Source organism: Lepidothrix coronata, unplaced genomic scaffold (genome assembly GCF_001604755.1).
Source record: "Lepidothrix coronata isolate B3197 unplaced genomic scaffold, Lepidothrix_coronata-1.0 Scaffold7, whole genome shotgun sequence".
Lineage (NCBI taxonomy): Eukaryota > Metazoa > Chordata > Aves > Passeriformes > Pipridae > Lepidothrix > Lepidothrix coronata.
Window position 1 is genome coordinate 9,998,784 of NW_016690187.1, and position 20,102 is coordinate 10,018,885.

The following is a 20,102-nucleotide window of genomic DNA, read 5'->3' on the forward strand; positions in this document are numbered from 1 at the left end:
TTAGAGGTCAGGGCAGCTGACAAGTTCTCGTATTTATTTATGAATCAATCTCACCTTTTAATGCACCAATTCAGACAAAAAGAACTTGGTATTAAATATGTATTTCATTAATTCAGGGTGGATTATCAAGTAAGTTTGTAACTACAGACAAGTTTTATTCACATATATTACCCACTACCAGAGTCTGAGGCTTATCTATATATGAACAATGACATTTATTTGGAACATATGCATGCATATCCATGAGTAATTTGAGGAGTTCATTAAAGAATGCTTCAGACATTTACTACCTAATGAAGGTTAGTCTGTGTAATACAGAAAGTTTTAGGAACAGAACTTCTACTTTTCAGAAAGATACTGTTTCAGACTGGAATTTTCAGAAGCCAAGTAGCAAATTTATACCAGGTTAGTGTTTCAGCAAAGTAAGTTCCTTGCAAAGTCAAAGTTAACTGTATTAAAAGTTACACAAATCCAAGAATGTGCTTGTAATTTATATATAAAAAGTGACAATGCAAGATCTGATTTTCAGTGATCTTAATATGTTTTCAAAGTCCATAGTTGAATCCATACATTCCTCCCTTAAGCTATGATTTGAACCGACACATGCTTGCACTTTTAGGATTTGCATCAAATCATTCACAAATCTACCAGTGCTGCCTATTTTCCAGCTCTAGGCCGGGATTCGGGTCGCAGCTTCCTCTTCTGCGTCAGCTCTGTTGGCGTTTATTTCTGCCAGCGTCCGACCAAAGCGAGTCCACTCATCACCACGAGGAACAGCAATTTGCTGTGGACAAAGAGAGTGTTATTTAGACCTAATGATAAGTAAATCTGAGCTCACTTTGAACAGCAGAGCACTTAAGTAATATTCAGAAGAGGTTCCCATAGAAAAACTTACCTTTATTTAGTGTCACTTTTTAAAACAGTCTGACCATCAATAGCTCTAACTAATGAAACAAGCAGAATTTGAGAATCCTACATTTAAGTATATAATGATATTACTACAAACTTGGGCTCTACACCTCCATCTGAGAGACTGCCTCCAAAACTGCATGCTAATGCTATATCCTCAGCCCATCAATCAGTTTTGTACTACTGCAGTACACATACTTGCAATAGCAACAGCTTCCCTGTGGGAACAAAATCAACACTGCTCCACTGCAGTCACAATTCACATGTGCCACAGTTACAAAGAAGACAAAGTCTCTACAAACAAAACCATTGGTTCTTTCATCTTATTTTGCCAGCCTTACAGTAATGTTTTTCCTTTTTAACAGTGACAGCACACTAAAAAGTTATGCTAGAACACCCTAAATAAAACCCTAAAAGGAATCTTTATCTGAAAATAAAAATTAAACCTAAAAGTGATTCCTGTAATGACAGGAGAAAAAAAGTGAAAAGCAAGGTGCTAAGTAAAGGGCAAAGAAACTCAATATACTTTGCACAATACATGGTATACATACCTCTCCCACATCATATATAACTATTTGTCCCTCTGAATCACCTACAGCAATCTCTCTCCCAGAATGTGTCCATCTCACACGGTTCAGAGCAGGATTGCCCTCCACAGTGATGCTTGCAGTTGGTACCTATGTGGATTTGAAACACATTGCTAAAAATGCATCAGGTTTCCATAAGCTGTAGATTACAGAACACACCTACTCCCTCCGTGTTGTATCAAAAGAAGTTCCCAGCACTTCAACTGATGCGCAGTAGGCAGATCAGAGACTGCACACCATATAAAGACTCTCAGTGACATGACTAAAACAACACAGTTTCTGTCTCTTGGCCAAAGTTCAAATGTTCTCCATCAAAAAGCACATCTGCACTCTTCCTGCGAGACAGGAGGCACAGACATGCATCGAAGTCAACAACAAGGAGCCCTGGGATCTCAAGAAAGATTATGACAGAGGGCAGGGATGAAATCAGGTGTTTTAGCACGTCAAGTCCTGTCCAAAAGGCTAGAACCAGGTAATTCCAATTTGAAGCCAGGGGCTGGCATATGGTCTACAACTTTCTTCTATATGTAGTTTTAAGAAGGTGAAATTTAAGTACTAAGTAGCTGTCAGGTTTTTCCTCTGACCTACCTCCAACAAGTCTTGGAAAAGACTTATACTATAATGAAGTTCATAACTCACGCTGGAAAACCAAACATTCAGTTCTCTAAGTTGAGAAACAAATGACACCTTCACTGCAGTATTACCATGGCAATAGGAACAACAGTGGGGTGTGGTAACAGGTTCGTTCACACTGTTAAGCTATAGGTGACAAGGTCACAGAGTGGGAGATCTGTAATCACTTTCACAAAATGGATCAGTGTTACACCAGTAGACGTTTTGCACTCTTGTCACAGGTAAAACAATTATTGCTGTTATTCATTGTAAGGAGTCATCTAAGTTGCAACCCTGTAATCAAAGAATGCAGTCTATTACACAGAAGCTACTTGAACTACAGAATATCTAAGAACAACAAAAAACCAAACCAAAACACTATGGTAAACTCTTGACTTAAATTTTTTAAGTGTACAAACAGTTTTCCAGCTACATTTGACTGTTAACCTGACTTCCTCACCTCAGTATCATTGTTGAGATTCCACAGGTCAAGTCTGCCCATCCCATCCACACAGGCAAACAAGGCAGGGTGAGTTGGAGACCACATCACATCATAAACATAATCTGAGTTGTCTTCAAAGGAGTAGAGAGGTTTGTTATTCTGAAAAAAAGCAAAGATGAAAATGCAATACCCAAACCCTGCAATTCAAAATTATAAAGCTAAAGGGCAAACCAAAATAGAGAACTTCAATATAACTAAAAAGTAATTCACATTTTGACTTGCTTTAAAAAAATGCCTCTGCAGAAACCAGCCCAAAATTAATGCTATTATTAAAGGTATGCTTTCCAAAGCATGCAGCCCTTTTGCTGGCTGCTACTGTAAAACAATAGCAAGACAACATTTTAAAAGACTGTAAATTTAACACATTAAGAATCTTGTAAGTCAAGCCAATGATAATTCACTGACAGCACTTCAGACTATTACTGGGAGATTCTAACTCTGCTTCCTCTGCTTTGCATTCTTCAGGGCATCAAACTGACAAAGAAGTAATTCTGGCAATGGGAATGACATATTTCAATTGTGAGCCTCATGAAGTTTAACTGACATCAGTTTTAATGCTGTCCCTTAGTCCTCCACAAAAATTGTAGCAAAACATTTGCCTTATGAATATATGAAGCAACTGACTTTACAACATGATTTACATTTGATTACATTGTAATCATTGTTGATAACAAAGGGCAAAAGGGTGAAAAGAATGGATCAGAAGTATACAAATGATGCACAAGCTGAAAGCAAAGCTTTATGTTGTTAACTGTAGTTTTGCTCATCAGCTGCCTCCTCTTTGCAGGACTGCAGCTAAGAACCTCAGGGCTTCACAGGATTTGACTTCAGGTTAGTGAACTGCCTTAAGTAGCTTACATTATAGCACCACCTTGTGTCAAGGGCTACGAAGAAAACCACTGAACTATCTAAGTTACCTTAGTTGTCCAAAGCTTTACTGTCCAGTCAAAAGAAGAGGTGACAAAAAGATGTGAGAAGTCTACAGGTCCAACTGCTGCATGGCAGTTGATACCTGTGATTGGTCCCTGGTGTCCTTCAAACATCTCACTGATTCCAGCTTTGCTGTTTCAGAATATACAACCAAGGTTAATTTATTTGGAAACTGTACATCTGCAGACAGAGATAGCACTGAAATGCAATTTAAACATAGCCACAGGAAGATTTTGTTGCTTTATATGGATGTTACCTCACTGCAAAAGGCTTCACCACAGCAGGATCGCAGAAGACCAGGCTTGAAAACAGACCTTAAGTTCAACATCTATTTTCTACTAACCCTCGGTGCCAGAATATATCCCAGGGAGAAGAGACTCATTCAGCAGGTACCAGTCCACACATTTAACTACATTGTCCTCCAAGCAATAGCTAAAACTTCCATTCACACAAGGAACAAAATCCAGTCTTCAGGAATGAGTGTAAAACTCCCACTGATTTAAGGGAAGTTTATGGACACGGGGTTCAGACATAAACCAGTAACATATATCCCTAATAGCCTCCTATCAGGAGCAATGAAAAAGAAGGGGGGGAACAGATGGGAAAGATGTTACACAAAAGTGATACAATTTTGGGTATTTTGGAACCAAAAAGCTGTGCAGCGAGGGTGATATGTATTTGAGATGAAACCTGGACACTCAATTGTATTTAAGAAAGCAATTGATAAGATACAGTCAAGACAATTTCAAAATAGATTGAACAGCAGGAGAACAGCTAGCCAATTTAAGATTTGTGCGTGATGTTACTGTACAATTATCTACAAAACTGATACGAAGTTTGGAATGTTCTGCTACAATTCAAATGAATAAAACCACAGTAACCTATGCTGTCCTCATCAACACAACTCATAATACCAATTCAATATTCCAACTTCTCCTGTTTTTAATGAAGCTCTTACTCAGGAAAAGGTGTGCATTGCAATTCACAAACAGCTACTTTGAACTCCTTCAACACAAAGGAGGAAATATGCACTTTAAATAATTTTAGGAGTGTAAAGCATGCAGGGACTTCTCTTTTCACTATTTTTATTTCCTTTGAATAGTTAAAGTTTGTATTCACCTGCCATGACGGCATGCAGTGTACACTGAGCCTTCTTCACTGCCAACAACAAAGTTGTTGACATCTCCAATAGGGAAAGACATGCAGGTAACAGCCACAGCCTTGGACTGTTTGTGAACCAGCTCCATGCTATCCTGTAGTGAAAATATCAGCAACTTAATTTATGAAAAGAAATATTAACACCTACAAAATCATTTAGATTTTGCAATAGGAAGGGGTTTTTATTTCACTTGTATAGATTGGGCAGGAATAAGGAAGTTTTCTTATTGTTTCCACCACTAATAAAAGTGCAACAAAAATATACAAAAGGATCAACAGAAAATATCTGATTCCATAGGTGGGCAAATATTTTACCAAATATCAAGCTATTTTAATTCTGGGTGTTGGGAAACCGTTGATTACTGTTTCTAAAGTTAGTTAATTTTTTTCACAAAATATTAACCTGGAATAAATACTGTATATATCCAAAGTTATCTTACCTGTGGTTGGGAAAGCATGTCCAGACTCCAAGAGCATATTTTCCCATCAGTTGAGATACTAATCAAATTATGAGCATTCTGGGTCCCAACAACATTCACACAGTACACTGGGTGCTAAGAAATGTAAAATACTATCAGAAAGGAATTTACAGGTAATAACTGGTTCTGATATAATTAACATACAGTAAAATATACAACTTCACCTTTTAACAAAGAATAAAAGATTGAACAGATTGTCAAAAGTACAAATACTCCCCTATAAAACTGATACTTATTTTTCTGACACTTTGATAATGCTTAAATGTTCATGTCCATATTTTGGACATTCAGAAAAATCAATCAAGTGCACTGGACAGTTTCCTAGACATTAAACACATCTCAACATGGCACAGTCCTTAAAGATATTTCACCTCCTACCGTGTGAGCAGCAGCTGACAGTGGAGTTCTCTGCACTGGGGTTCTCTTATTGCTGCGATTATCCCATAGCACTATCTGGCCTGAGTATGTGCCACCAACCACCAGATTGGGATGAAATTTTGCAAATGTAGCTGACATCACTGCTGACTGATAGGAAGAAAAACAAACAACAAAATATACGTAAACTATCATTCAATGACACTACGTCTAAAGAAAATGAGGACAAATATCAGAACAAGTTCTTTGCTTAGATTTATTTAATACACTGTTTCAGTGTCCAATGAACTTAAGGATTCACATACCCTTTTTGACCCAATGAACTTAAGGATTCACATACCCTTTTTGACCCCTCAACAGTCTTTTTATCATTATAAAATGAAGTTTTCCTTGTCTTTTCTTTCACATGCATACATCTGTATTCCTCTGAGCACAGTTTGTTAGCAAAGGAAGGCCCAATAACCCACAAAATTTTGATAATGTTTTGCCAAATTCTGTGCTTATTTTCTTAAGAGAATGTAGAAATACATTTTGATACAACAAAGTTACTTCTGCAATCTGGGCTTTGACAGTAACGTGACAACTTGAGGTTAAATTTCAATTCAACTATGTAATTTTCCAAAACAACAGAAAAAAAGTGGCTATCTCGAGCTTGGCATAATGGAAGAGATTTGCATGTTTTTATCTTTCAGAAAACTACTAGAAAACTTTCATCTGCCTTTTTCTTGATGTATATTTTTAGTTTTCATCCTTGCTCCATCTCCTCAGGCTGTCTTCATTTTATTCAGTAAAATAAGCTGTAGTAGTATATGCAATCCCACTCAATCCCCTTACATACAAACCTTTGTGGTTCAACCATTACACGAGAAGACTTTTTTATTTTTTAAATAAAGTAAGAAAATCAGTTCTCAAACATGACTGAATTCTGAATGATGTCAGAAATTCTGAAACAGGATAATGTTTCTCAGCCACAATCTCTAGCTATCAACATCTGTTGGCAAATAAATGTGGTTAAAGTGAATGCCAGCCCAATGAAATTATTATACTGACAAACATCAGGAAGGTACTTGTCCAAATTCATCATGATAAAATCTTGAGCCTCCCAAGACAGAATCATACCTGGCAGTGAAAGACATACTCTGGGGTAGTTTTCTTGTACTTCATATTCCATACAAGGGCGACCCCATCAGGCTCGTGAGGTGCATCCTCATTGTTGTTGTAAGAGGCTACAAGTAGTTCTGGGTACTGCACAGTAAGTGGAAAAAAAACTCAAAGTAAGGAAGATGACTAGTTAATGGTTCAGATAATCTAGAATCTTTGCTTTCTTTCACCAAAACAGGGTTAAAAAAATCACCTTACATTACAAATGAATGAAAAATTGTCAGTTAAAACTGTTACTAATTTAGTTCTTAAAACAGCATTAATGTACACATCAGTTATTTCATCATAACTTGCTTTTAACTGTAAAACCCAGTACTTTTAAGTGAGCTTTCTTTTCAGTGAAGCTCAGAGTTACCTTTAAGTAGTCCATGAACCAAAAGCAAATATGCCAAAGACTTTTTTCATAATACAAACCTTTTGCTACTTTTCACAAAAGATTAACAGCTCTGTCTACTTTTTGCAAATCATGGCAAGAACATATTTAGAAATGCAGCCTGTATCAACTGTACTTCTTATTTGAGTCAAATACGCAGAACAATTTACAAAGGTAACAGTTTAATCTAAGCATTATTTCTTACCTGAGATGACCAGTCCAAACAACTGACAACACGATGCTTTGACCAACGTTCATCAAAAAACTGCCTGTTTAATGACAGTTTTGCTCCTGCTTGAATCTCTCTATAAGGAGAATTAGGAGATATTAATCTTAGATCACTTTTCCAATTAAAAGTATTGGACATTCACAGGGAAGTATTCGACATTCACATTACCCTTCTTTGTCCTCTAAGTCTCTTCCACTGTAGTCAAAGAAAATGTTGATTTGCTCAGAAAGGGCTCTTTCAACAATCCTTGTGGAGTGATCAAAGAAACTTAAAAATTCTTCAGAATGCAAAATTTGTTGTTTTTCCTCTTCTGTAAGTTCATGAGGGGCAGCTGAAAAAAATTTATACATACGTTTTCTGAACTGCATGCTTTCACCAATTCTTTTCAAGAAAGAAAAACGAGTATTTATCATGATTTAAAATAATTTTTACATTTTATATTTTGCTAGCTGATTGATATTTAACAAATTAATTTTAAATTAATGGAACAAAAAGTTAAAAATGTATTGATGCCTTTCTTTACAGCACACTGAGAATGTCTTGAGGTAAACTGTACCTTCTTCCTCCTCCTCTTTTTTTAATGTTTTTTCTTCCTCAGGTTCAACTAATGGTTTTGGTGCAACAACATCATCTTCCTCTTCTTCATCTAAGGAGAAACATTATGGTGAGACTGTCAGTGTTTCTAAAGAGTAACAGTAACATTCCATATGAATCTCAAATAAGCTGAGGTAAAACGGTATCATGCAGCTTAAAATGGTTGTATTTGTAAAATGCAGTCCCCAGGATAACATTATCGCAACCAAAATATCATTGGAATACTGTCTACACCTGGGTTTTAGTTGCACTAAATTATGTAGTTGCATAAACTGAACTAAGACACATAAGAAATTGTAAAGAATCCAAAGCAGAAATCTCTTACAGGCATTCATGATTCCACACAAAACCATGTGGTGGATGCATGTTCTGTGTAACATATTGACACATTAATGCTGCAGAATAAAGAAAAATCAAGTGTCTAAGTCTACAGAGCAGCTGCTTATCTGTGATCTGAAACCATCAGAGTCTAATGGGTCTGCACATGGCATGAAGATGGCTTACATTAGCTTTCAGGTTGCTATTCCGAGAGGCAAATTTTGCTAAGGATAATAGCAGAGAGATTACATTTTTTCTGTCATTCTAGATGCAAGTCTCATTATCTGTATCATGTTTGGCAATGAGAACTTTACAGGAAAATGTGTTTTCCCTAATTGCAATGAATAACAAAATGTTAATGTTCGGGAATACTGACAAGGCTTACAGCACTTTCTGCATTTCTACATTTTATTCTTCGAATACTGTAAACCAGAAAATACCTTTAAATTACTTAGTGTTGTGGAATATGTATTTCCTGGCTTTTCTTCATCCACTTTCTAGAATAAGCTTCTGAAAAGATTCTTTTTATTGGTTAAACAGCTATGTCATCTGCTTATAAGGGAATGGCAGCAGGAGACTGCTGCATGCCTCATCACAAGTAATGAGACAGTATTCAACAGGGACCAGGCTTGTTTGTTGCAGCCTCTCCCTGACCCATGTTCAAAGTTATCTAACACAAAAACTAAAGAAAAAAAAAATCCACATGCGTGCACACAAAAAGGGTTAAAAAAAAAAGGGGGTGGTTAAGGGATGGGAACCAGCTGCCAAGCCATGGTCCCAGCAGCCAGGCCAGCTGACTAGATAGCAACAACCAGATGGTACTGCTAGGATTGTCTCTCTACTATGAGGTGGCAATGGGATGGCACAACATTTTTCTGCCTGACTGCTTCCAATCATGTCTTTCCCCAATGGCAAGCCTGTGCAATTACCAGCACTCCAGGAGGTCTACAGACAAGCCTTTACCCTGCAAACAAAATACAGCTTGTAGGCCATACCAGCTGCCAAACCACACACATAGTGATAGGTTTAAAGAGGTCTGAAAATCTTTCTAACTCCATAGTATAGGCAATAAAAATATAACTGTACCTGCAGGAAAGAAAGCTTTAAATGACACCGTATAATGCACACAATAATACAAACTCCAACTTAATCAAAATGATAATGACGTATGCCAATCCTACATTACTTGAAATTGAGCGATTTTTATGTTCTGACAAGTTTACAGAACTAGGATAAATGGCATGAATGATTTCAATATATGCTCATACTTTTGAACCAAATGGTGAAGGTTAAAATCTTTCCTTTCAAGGGCCTCAATCAGCCACAAAGGAAAACAGTAATCACTGTCTTTTCAGCCAGCCCAACCGCATTTGTCAGCCCTTTCTCCGTCAATGCAGCCAGAGCAATCAACCTGCCAAACATTCAGAATGGAAAAACAATCTGAAAATACAGGGTATAATGCACCTGCCAGTGAAAATGGCCATTTCAAGAAAAGCTAGTGATCTCAGTGACCCTGCTGAGGAGGCGGTGGTGCAAAGGGGAAAGAACCCGTAAAAGAATTCTTAGTGATCTCCACTCTCTTGCACATTGACACTTCCTTACAAAGCATGCCAATTACAGCTTTTGTGCTACTTAAAAAAAATGAAAGCTTTTTTGGGCAAAATAATCACGCAGAGAAACAGAAAGACACTGCTCCTTTTTAGATGGATTCGCATGTACAGCAGACTTGTAACCTGAAAACTGTATAACTTATAGCCATTCTAAAGAATGGAACTCTTAATGTCAAATCACTATAGGTATGAACAATGATTAATTAAAAATGTAATATGAGTTAACATACATGGATTTTAAGAACAACAAATAAGGACCACATATTCACGTTACAGTCACTTCGATAAAAATCCCCCTCTTGTTCACTCTGCCAATCAATCTTGCAGAATTAAATGATGCCTTCAAATTTATAGATTTGGTTTTGGGTCACCCTGGATACATTATTCTAGCTTTGAAAGTCCCAAATTAGAAATTTCAGCCCAACCCCCCATTAGTCATACTACACTGATTCTAAGTACCATTTTCAGTGACAGGAGTCAACTTCTTGTCAAAGTAGACGGTCAACCCCTTAGTGCTAAGTGACCTTCTAATCTACATATTTTATTCAAAAGATCATATAGTTGATTGCTCCTGCCTTTTAATGTTTGAAAAATAAATGGCATATATTATACAGAGCTCTAAATTCCTTCATAGTACTTTCACTGCATACAGCCAGCTGATATTACTGCATTTAAATGCAGGATACAGCACTTATTTTAATATTCCCGAAGTATCAGACTTGAAATTGAACATGTCATCTCACTGATTTATCTGTAACTACATAAATCTAAAACTTTCTGCCTAAAAAAGAGTCATATGCAAACTTTCTCATTCAGGGATCTGTAGGGGAAAAAAACCCAAAACAAAAAACCCCCCACATATACAAGTTCTTGACCTTATTATCCAAAAGTAGAATGCTTCTTATCCAAACCTGGGATGCTTTCTCAGAGAAGTTTACGATCAAAAAAGGAAGCATTAAACTACTGGACTACAAAAGAGGTAAGAAATGTTTGTTTTAATTACTTTTCTTGTGTCTCATTTATCTTGAATTTATTTGATAACAAGCAAGATGCTGGAATTTGCAAGGAATTGGCATAATAATAATGTATCACCCAAAGACTGAAAGGTTGGACACACTATTTCTGAAAAAGTTCCACATTTATGAAGTCAAGAACCATGATACAATTGTGCACTGCATTTATTTCAAGTCAGCCAGCTCAATTTGGAAACCTTAAGGGAACTTCCTAACTTCATCCCCCTTATTCATTATTGACTGTCCCTACTGGCATTTTATGCCACTTCAATTGTCACTATACCAAATACAATTTCAGATTTAAAAAAGGCTGCTAAGACTAGGAAAAGTCATGAGGCCACGAAGACAGGAAATGGGACTGTCACATCAACATATTAATGAATATTCATTATAATATGCTAAGGGATTTACACCATATTGTTTCTGACAGGCGAACAGGGGATCTAAGGTTACAAACTGAGCAGCAAACTAGCTGCTATTTTTATGCAATCTTTAATGGCAACAAATTTCTTGTCAATGAATGCTAAAAACAGATTTAATGAACCACTGAATTTTTACTTTGAGTTAACATCGAAATTGTGATGTATTTTGGCAAGACAGAAAGAAAAGCAGTGCTATAAATTAGGCTGCACCTAGCAATAAACACTGTAGAGTGCAGTTCCAGTTGTCTGAGTAATCTGTTGCTGCAGAGTAGGTTAATCAAAGTTAAATCATCTGTGAAATGGGTGGCTTTTGTTAAGCTGAATGTCTTCATATCAAGTTTTCCCATCTATATTTCACTGTACATTTAAAGGCATGTACTAGATAATACAGAATCACAGAATATTCTGAGTTGAAAGGGACCCACAAGGATCATACACGAATATACAGAGGTCTGTTATTATTATTAAAATACTAAAATGCATAAATGCTACATTCATCATAACAGCATCCAACAACCAAAGCCTATACACCATACTGTTATTACTCTGCTTAATATTTTAATTCTATGTCTTGGAGACATTAGCAGACAATTATTCCTCAAAGAGTGGAGCTAATACATTAATACAGTCTGCCTTAATTGTGACAGCTGAGCAAAACCATATTCCCCTATATCCCATCTTTCTTTGAATTAATGACTTCAAGGACTCAGAACACATCTTTACTGGGCATATTGGTGACTAATTTCTTTCCATGTGATTCTGAACAATATGTTATCAAATCACAAAGGAAGAGATTAAATAGTATAGTAGAGACTGGTGTAGCAAGATGTATAGATAAGAAGAAAAGAATTAACACCAATGATTATAATACTGCGTGTAGTGGCCAACATAGAGCCTGCAGAACATTAAGACATACCAGAGTTCACATCTGAATTACATCTTTGTTTTTGAAACAATTTCTGCTGCCTGCTAGAAAAAAATGAGTCAGGGAATGGAACATAATTTCAAATGTATTTTCAGACAGTAGATCTGAAAAATCCGTTGCCAAATAGAGGTTAAATAACAGCCCTAATAACCAGCTGACCACATCAAAATTGAACAATGAGAGAAGCAGGAGAAGTGTTACACACAGCATCAGTGAGAAATAGCAGAAAAGGGGATGTTAGAAAAAGGATGCTGCGGAATGAAGCAACCTAAACACCGTATGTTCATGTTATGATCACGACAAGTTACCGAAGTGTAGTAATGGCATACAGACAGAGACACTCAGGCTTAGTTTATCAAGTAAGGGAGAACAGCATCAAGTATGGCACAACACTTTTACCAAGCCAAAAATAATTTAATTGGTCTCTAAATAAAAAAGATGGTCATCATTACTGTATGTACAGAATGACAAAACTCACCAAACCAGAAACAGAACATGCCAAAAGAACACAGAAAAAAAAGGACCTATTTTCTCTGCTATATTCCTCATAACAATGAACCATTTCATCATTTCATTTCTTTTAGGTAACAAATACAGCTGCTACAGGAAAGGAGGGTGAAAACTAAGGCTATTGAAAACTTAAGAGAAAAAAATCAAACCAATAGTGCGAGGAAAAACACCCCAACAAGTATTGCAAATTTACCTTCTAAGTGTACTTTGGATGTGGGCATCTTCCTATATGAAACATGTTTATTAACTTCAATTAATGGGGAAGTTTAAGATTCCATAGAGTTCGGTATACAGTGAATGACTTCCTGTGACAAAATACTTACCACTCTAAATAAGATTCAACCTATAATCTCAGTGAAACTGACTTCTAGGAGACCCCAATTTTATTGTTTTACAATAAAAAAGACTTAATCTTCCTAAGACAGGCAGTTTCTCAAATACTTCGAGGTCATAATAAATCAACATATTAGTACTGCACTAAAATAATGGAAGTTGCAAGAACTGTTAGCACACCCAAGGAAGCTGTTCATCACCCAAGGAAGCTGTCACATTTCAAAATTAATTTAACTGTTACACTGAATCCAAAACAGGCATTTCCAAATGCCAACTTTTAGTTGAGGACATGAAGTCTCTCCTATTTAACTTACTTGGTATGTGTTGCCATTTCCATAACAACTGGAAATTGTTTTAAAACTAATTTACTTCTATTTCCTATTTATCTGTCTCTGGTGGGACAGACTAGTTGTAGTTTGAATGTTTCCTAATTCAGATTACAATACAACTACAAAACCACTGTGCCACACAGAATTGGATCAGAGAGAACTATTTAATTTGGTGTTTTGTTGTGGGTTTGTTATTTCCTCCCCCCCGCTTTCCAAATCGGTGTTAGCACAATGAAACCTACAGCACAAGCAGACCTAAACCTGCAGAACAACTGCACAGCATATCTAATAAAACTGCTTCTATCTTCCTTTATTCAAAAGCACAGTTCCAGCAGCATTTTAAAAAATCTCGAGATATATTAATTAAGGGTCTGGTTCACTTCATTTTATACGGAGGTGTGAACACTGGATCTAACCGAGCTCAGATGCAACTTTGTTCCTGTACAAAGGAGCTACTGCAGGTGTAAATCCAGTTGCAAGCTCCACTTTCAAGTGTACTTTGCAAGGTAACTTTGTTTACAGTACGTGCTCTTAGATAAATAAAACCCACGACAACTCAGATTGTGAGAATAAGAATCTATAAGCCACATTTTATAGAATTTAAATTTATCTAACTGCACCCAAAAATTCAGCATATTGCTTTTGTCAATTGTTTTTAAAGAGTTCAAAGTTTTCTTCCCACAACAAAAATCTCTTACCTAGTGACTCCTTTTTTGGAGGCAGCATGATTTACTCTTTTTTTAAGCCTATATCCTATTTGTGTGAATGTGAACACAGAGCTTAATTATGAATGTATTCATGCAGTCTTAAGATAGACCTTAAAAAGATCTTTGACACTAATATGATGAAAAGGCACCTGTAAGCACACATACATTAAAAAATTTATGATGGCCCTAAAGAAATCAGTATTTCTAAGGTGGAATGGATCAGGAGACAACACATGTATTAGAGAGCTTTCTGGTAAATGCAGAAATAAAGATGACCACCTTTCCAACTGCACTACAGTAAACCTCAACTACAGCCTATCCACTGTGAAACTCGGATCATACAATCCCAAGCAATTTCCACTGTCAGCAGGCAGCAGAAATAAAACTCTTCAAGCACATAAACTATGAACTGAGTCTTCAGATTCCATGAACCTGACAGAGGGAAGAAAAAGAGACCTGAGGGATTAGAGAAAGGAAACGTTAAGGTCATAGGAGAAATGAAAGCAGGAAAACCCTAAACACTTATCTGTGGACGGATACAGACAAAATGAAGAATGGAAAAGAAGCACAGTTAGCAAAAAAGCATATCCTCTGGCTCTCTGAATAATGAAGTTTGGAAGATATATCCTTGCATAAAATACCCAAAAGTTCACGTACTAAAGAGCAGGAAAATGCAAAATTATGAATTTAGAATTAGGTACTAAAATTGCTAGCAAAGACACATACTCAAAGTCAGTCACATTAAATTACCAAGAGATTGTGTTGTAGAACTACACACAAGTCAGGTCAAGACTAGTATTTTCGTTTGCAGCTAAATTCAAGTATTTCAACATTGTAAAGTAAATTTATTAACTAAGCACATTTTCTTCGGAAAAATTTATTTTCTGAAAAGCAAACAACTCAGAAAGAAAGCCCATGTTTAATGGCTGCATAAGGTAATAAATAAATTAGTTCCTTCTTTTAAAACTCAAAGTACAAGTGCCAGGTATAAAAATTCAAATTCTTAAGAAGCAGGGGGGTTAATTGCTAAGTCAGTGTAAGGATACACAGCCTTCAAGATGGCTTGGGTTGCAAGTGACCTTAAAAGATCACCTAGTTCCAACTTCCCTGCTGTGGGCAGGGATACCTTCTACTAGACCAGGTTGCTCAGAGCTCCATCCAGGCTAGTCTTGAGCACTTCCAGGGATGGAGCAGTCACAGCTTCTCTGGGCAACCTGTGCCAGTGCCTCACCATCCTCAGAGTAAAGAATTTCTTCCTAATATCTAATCTAAATTTACCCTCTTTCAGTGTAAAGCCATTCACCCTAGCCATGTACCCCTACAGGTAACAGAAGGCTGCTATAAGGTCTTCCTGAAGCCTTCTCTTCTCCAGGTTGAACAATCCCAATTCTTTCAGCCTTTTCTAATAGAAGAGGTGTACCATCCCTCTAATCATCTTGGTGACACTTCTCTGGACTTGCTCCAACAGGTGTGTGTCCCTCCTCTGCTGGGGACCCAACAGCTGGATGCAGTACTCCGGGTAGAGTCTCAGGAGAGTGGAGAAGAGGGCCAGAATCATCTGCCTCAATCTGCTGATCTGCTTTTGATGCAGCCCAGGACACGTTTGGCTTTCTTGGCTGCAAGTGCACATTGGTGGCTCGTGTCCAGCCTCTCATCCACCAGCACCCCAAGTCCTTCTCAGCAGGGCTGCTCTCAATCTGTTCATCCACCCAGCCTGTGTTGATACTGGGGGTTGTCCCAACCCAAGTGTACTTGGTGTTGTTGAACCTCAGGAGATTCCCAAGGCCCCACTTCTAGAGCTTGTCCAGGTCCCTCTGGATGGCATCCCATCCTTCAGGCATGTCAACGACCCCACTCAGCCTTGTGTCACCTGCAAATTTGCCGAGAGTGCACTCAATTCCTTTGTCTATTAACAAAGGTATGAAATAACACTAGTCCCAATATGGAACCCTGAGGGACACCACTTGTCACTGATGTCCACTGGGACTCTGAACCATTGACCACTACCCTCTGGATACAGCTGTTCATCCTATTCTTTATCCAACTGACAGTTCACCCACCACATCCATCTCTCTCCAATTTAGAGAGAAAGGTGTTGTGGGGGACTGTGTCAAAGGCCTTACAGAAGTCCAAAGAGATGACATGTGTAGCCCTTCCCTTGTCCGCTGATGTAGTCACTCCACTGCAGAAAGCCAGTAGGTCAGTCAGGACTTGCCCTTGGTGAAGCCATGCCAGTTGTCTCAAATCACGTCCCTGTCCTACATGTGCCAGGTTGTGTGTGTATTCTAAAACATCATAAATGCAAAATATATCCCATTTATTTATCAGCTGTCAGCTAATTAAGCAACTCAGTGTCTAATCTGAACAGTTACTAGGAGTGTGAAAATACCATGTATTAGTAGTAAGAGTGATGTTAAACAAGATGCGGAATGACAGTTAGCAAGACCTGTAAGAATTTAATAACAGGATTTATATCAATTATCTCACATATCAACCTTCATTTACCTTATTAAGTTTCAATATCACAAATGCTGGTTTTAATTCAGCCAGTCATCGTTATTATAATCGAAGAAACCAAAAAATAACTTAGGTAGTAATAAGTTAATCATTCACCTTCCTTTGGCTGAGTCATAACAGGTGTTTGCGTCTCCTTTGTATATGTAACAATTTCTCGAGGAGGAAAGTCAACTTGTGTAATTTTGGCCATTCCAAGTTTAACAGGTCCACGTCTAAATAAAATGAATACAGAAACCAGAAAAAAAAATTTAACTTTATTCATTATTTCATATTTTGCCCACAATAATACCCAAGTCATCCTGTCACAGCACTGCTTAGTCAAACGTAAATCCAGTGAAAGCTCAACTCTGAAGAAGTCACACAACTATGACTAATATTGTATCATTATTATTTAAAATCAACTATTTATACATCTGTGACAAAAAGAAATATACGCATACATAAATATCTGGGCTGTAGGACGCAATTTTAAATTTTTGCTCTTTCCGTTTGACCAGAGTACTGCCACATGTATGACACATCCCTATTTTCAGTGGAACAGATCTGCTGACAAGTCATGTTTGTACAGCAACAGTTCTAGGATTTTAAAGTTTGCAAACCAACCTAGTTATTCTGCAGGAAAAAGCATTTCCTAGTCTTTTAACTCTGCTGCCCTTTTTTTGTTCAGCTCTAACACAGTATTTAGAATGCAGAACTGCAAGTTAACCTGAAATTCACACTGACAAGTGATTTATCCATATGTTATTCCAGAGTACAATACTGAAAACCTCTGAGCTTTCTGGCTTTAGTTTATGGAAGATCCTATAAAGGTAGATATAGCTAACATCAAACTACAATATATAATGTACTTCCAAAACTGGCACAAAATTAATTCAGTCATTGTAGCTTCCTATAAAAGCTAATTGCAGTATGTCCTGTAATAATACTGCAATGATCCAACAATTTACCTATAACAAATTGAGTTTTTTATTATCTATTCCTTTCCTAAGATAAAAGTGGAAGAGTAACACCTTTTGAAAGGTTTTGGTGAGCAGAATCATAATTCTTAGAGCACAATACAGGTTCTAGTAAGTGCTTATAATGAAATACAGCTTTTATAAACATATTTATAAGAAAAGACGGGAGTTGCTCTGTTTTTAAATGCAGTCATTCTAACTTTTTTATATTAAATAAATTACTTCCTAAAGTTCACATTTTGTCAAAGAAAGACTCAAAGGAAAACACAAATAAGTTTTGTTATTAGAAATAATCATCTAATGTATATTAAATAATATAAAATTTCCCATTACAAGCAAATTGTGCTAGGTCTAGGGACAGTGAATTTCTATTACTTACAGAACAGTTTCTTAACAACAACAACTTGAAGTCTTAAAGAAAAAATAGGCTCTTATATATATAATATAAGTATAATAATATACATATTATCCATAAGCATATGAAAGAGGGAATATAAGAAATCTATGCAATACCCCAGATCGGAATCAGAGTGGAGCTGAAGAACTGATGGATCAGTATCCCAATGCAGCGTCCTGATACCCCAGGTTGAACAATCATGCAGCATTAGCAAAAAAGGCCAGAGATTAGTGAAGCAAATACACACTATAAAATTCTAGAGTTACAGCAAGCTTATAGTTATTTCATTATTCACAAGAAACGAAGGCAATGCAACATCAGTTATGGGAAATTCAGCACTCAGTGCAATAACACATGCAGTAATTATAAAAGTTAAGAAGCAAACACAGAATTCAGAGCTATCAGCAAAGAATTAAACTATTTTAAAGATTGAAAGTTAAAGACCTGCAAAAAATGTAGCTCTTATGAAAGGCAAATAAAAATACTGACAAGAACCACTAGAAACTTCACATTACTTTTAAAATCTGTTCAAATTTGTTCATGTCATATGAAGACAGATTTGTTAACATAATGCAAACTTGCCCAGAGCAGTAAATATGTGGAGGAAACTGTCATATTGGTAAAGGAAATGAGTCAACACATAAGCCTTTTGGTAGTGGGGTAAAAAAGCATTTCCACTGGGATAGAGAACTGCTGGAGTTTCCAAGATGTGACATTGCAGTAATTATGGGTTAAGCACTGCCTTGGGCTTGTAAGTGTCATCTGAGTTAGAGCCAACTCCATTTAAGATACTTAAAATCTTTTAGAAATAGTGGGCTTTGGATTAATAATACGTTTCAAAGTCATGTGGAATAATGAACAGAATGGATCTATTTCAAGTCGCTTTTGTATCAGAAGAAATATGAAGGGGGAAATCAATATTCCCTCCCCCTTCATTTTTCATCCTTTCTTCACAAATTTTCATGTAGTCTATTGGCTGCTATCAGGCTTGGGCAGAATTTTAAAAACGCACTTGTAAGAGATTAACAGATTAACATGCATGGTTTTTTCTGAAATTCTCAGATGTTATTATATATATATAAAAATACCATATTTTTGAATAAAGAAAATAAGTAATTTTACATTTTCAACCCATACATGGTAACTTTCCTATAAATCAGGTGCAGAATTCCTAAAAGCAAAGTTGATCTGAAAAATGTACACACAATGCCATAAAAGCTCATAAATATGAGTGTCATGCACTACCTTGTTCTTGTACAAAGTATGCATTAGAAGTATTAATCATAGTTTAATTAAGAATTATAAATCCACTGTCTTCATATCTAGCAAATCAATTCCACCCACAGCAATAACTTCACACCTATATCTCCAAAACCTTTTCATATCTTTTGTGCATCAGAAAACACATGATTTTAGCCTGAAGTCAATTAGTTTGAGTATACTTATTTGTTACATCTCTGCTATCATTCTTGACCAAAGAGAATTAAGCTTGGAGTTTAATCTGGTGCCTGAGACTTCAAGCTGTATATTGCATTTCATGTTCAATTATAAGCAAAACCAAACCACCACCCAAACCTTCACATTGCAAAGGGTAACTTTAGCTAGAGATACAAATGTTGCATCACCACAATACTTGTCAAACGTTTTCTCAACTTTTTCAATCCCATTTGAGAGGAACCTGGGGAAAGGGCTACAAATCTAAAAGGCTCCAACGTTTGCACCTGCTTAAGATCTAGCCCTTATTGAGGTACCTTTCCTGCTTTCAAAGCACTCTTTTCACTTTCCTTTGCAGTGGTGCCAGGGACAGTCTGTCTTTTAAAATAGTTGAAGTCAACAAGCAGTGCAGGATAAACAATTAAATGTTTCTCAGAGATATTCTTTTAAAATAAAGACAACATTCTGAGATAAAATTCAACTATTACATATGTACCAAAATGATGTAAACCACTGTTTCTTTAGTTTTCCAGTTGTTTGTTATGCCTTGAGTTAAATGAATTTATCTGCAAGCTTCAGTGAACAGAAGTGCCCATCCTTCCACATATGCCTGAACTTCCCTGTATCCAGGCACATTCCTAATGCCTCCTATATCTCTAAAAAGTCTTTTTTGCTTCTGAACTAGTTCTATTAAGCATCCACCTAGCCAAAAAGTAAACCAA

General features: G+C 36.6%; 1 protein-coding gene across 1 annotated transcript in view; it reads right to left on the reverse strand.

Annotated features, from left to right (window-relative positions):
- The window catches only part of DYNC1I2 (dynein cytoplasmic 1 intermediate chain 2), a 29,022-nt gene continuing 8,920 nt past the window's right edge, over positions 1-20,102 (reverse strand). Inside the window, exons 6-18 of the mRNA XM_017834249.1 lie at positions 18,063-18,122; positions 16,690-16,805; positions 7,872-7,961; positions 7,484-7,646; positions 7,292-7,391; positions 6,672-6,797; positions 5,556-5,702; positions 5,139-5,252; positions 4,660-4,793; positions 3,528-3,672; positions 2,569-2,709; positions 1,461-1,586; positions 1-784 (exon numbers count right to left, since the gene is read on the reverse strand). Of these exons, the coding sequence (XP_017689738.1) occupies positions 671-784; positions 1,461-1,586; positions 2,569-2,709; positions 3,528-3,672; positions 4,660-4,793; positions 5,139-5,252; positions 5,556-5,702; positions 6,672-6,797; positions 7,292-7,391; positions 7,484-7,646; positions 7,872-7,961; positions 16,690-16,805; positions 18,063-18,122 (1,576 nt within the window). The 3' untranslated portion in view covers positions 1-670. The remainder of the gene's footprint in view (positions 785-1,460; positions 1,587-2,568; positions 2,710-3,527; positions 3,673-4,659; positions 4,794-5,138; positions 5,253-5,555; positions 5,703-6,671; positions 6,798-7,291; positions 7,392-7,483; positions 7,647-7,871; positions 7,962-16,689; positions 16,806-18,062; positions 18,123-20,102) is intronic.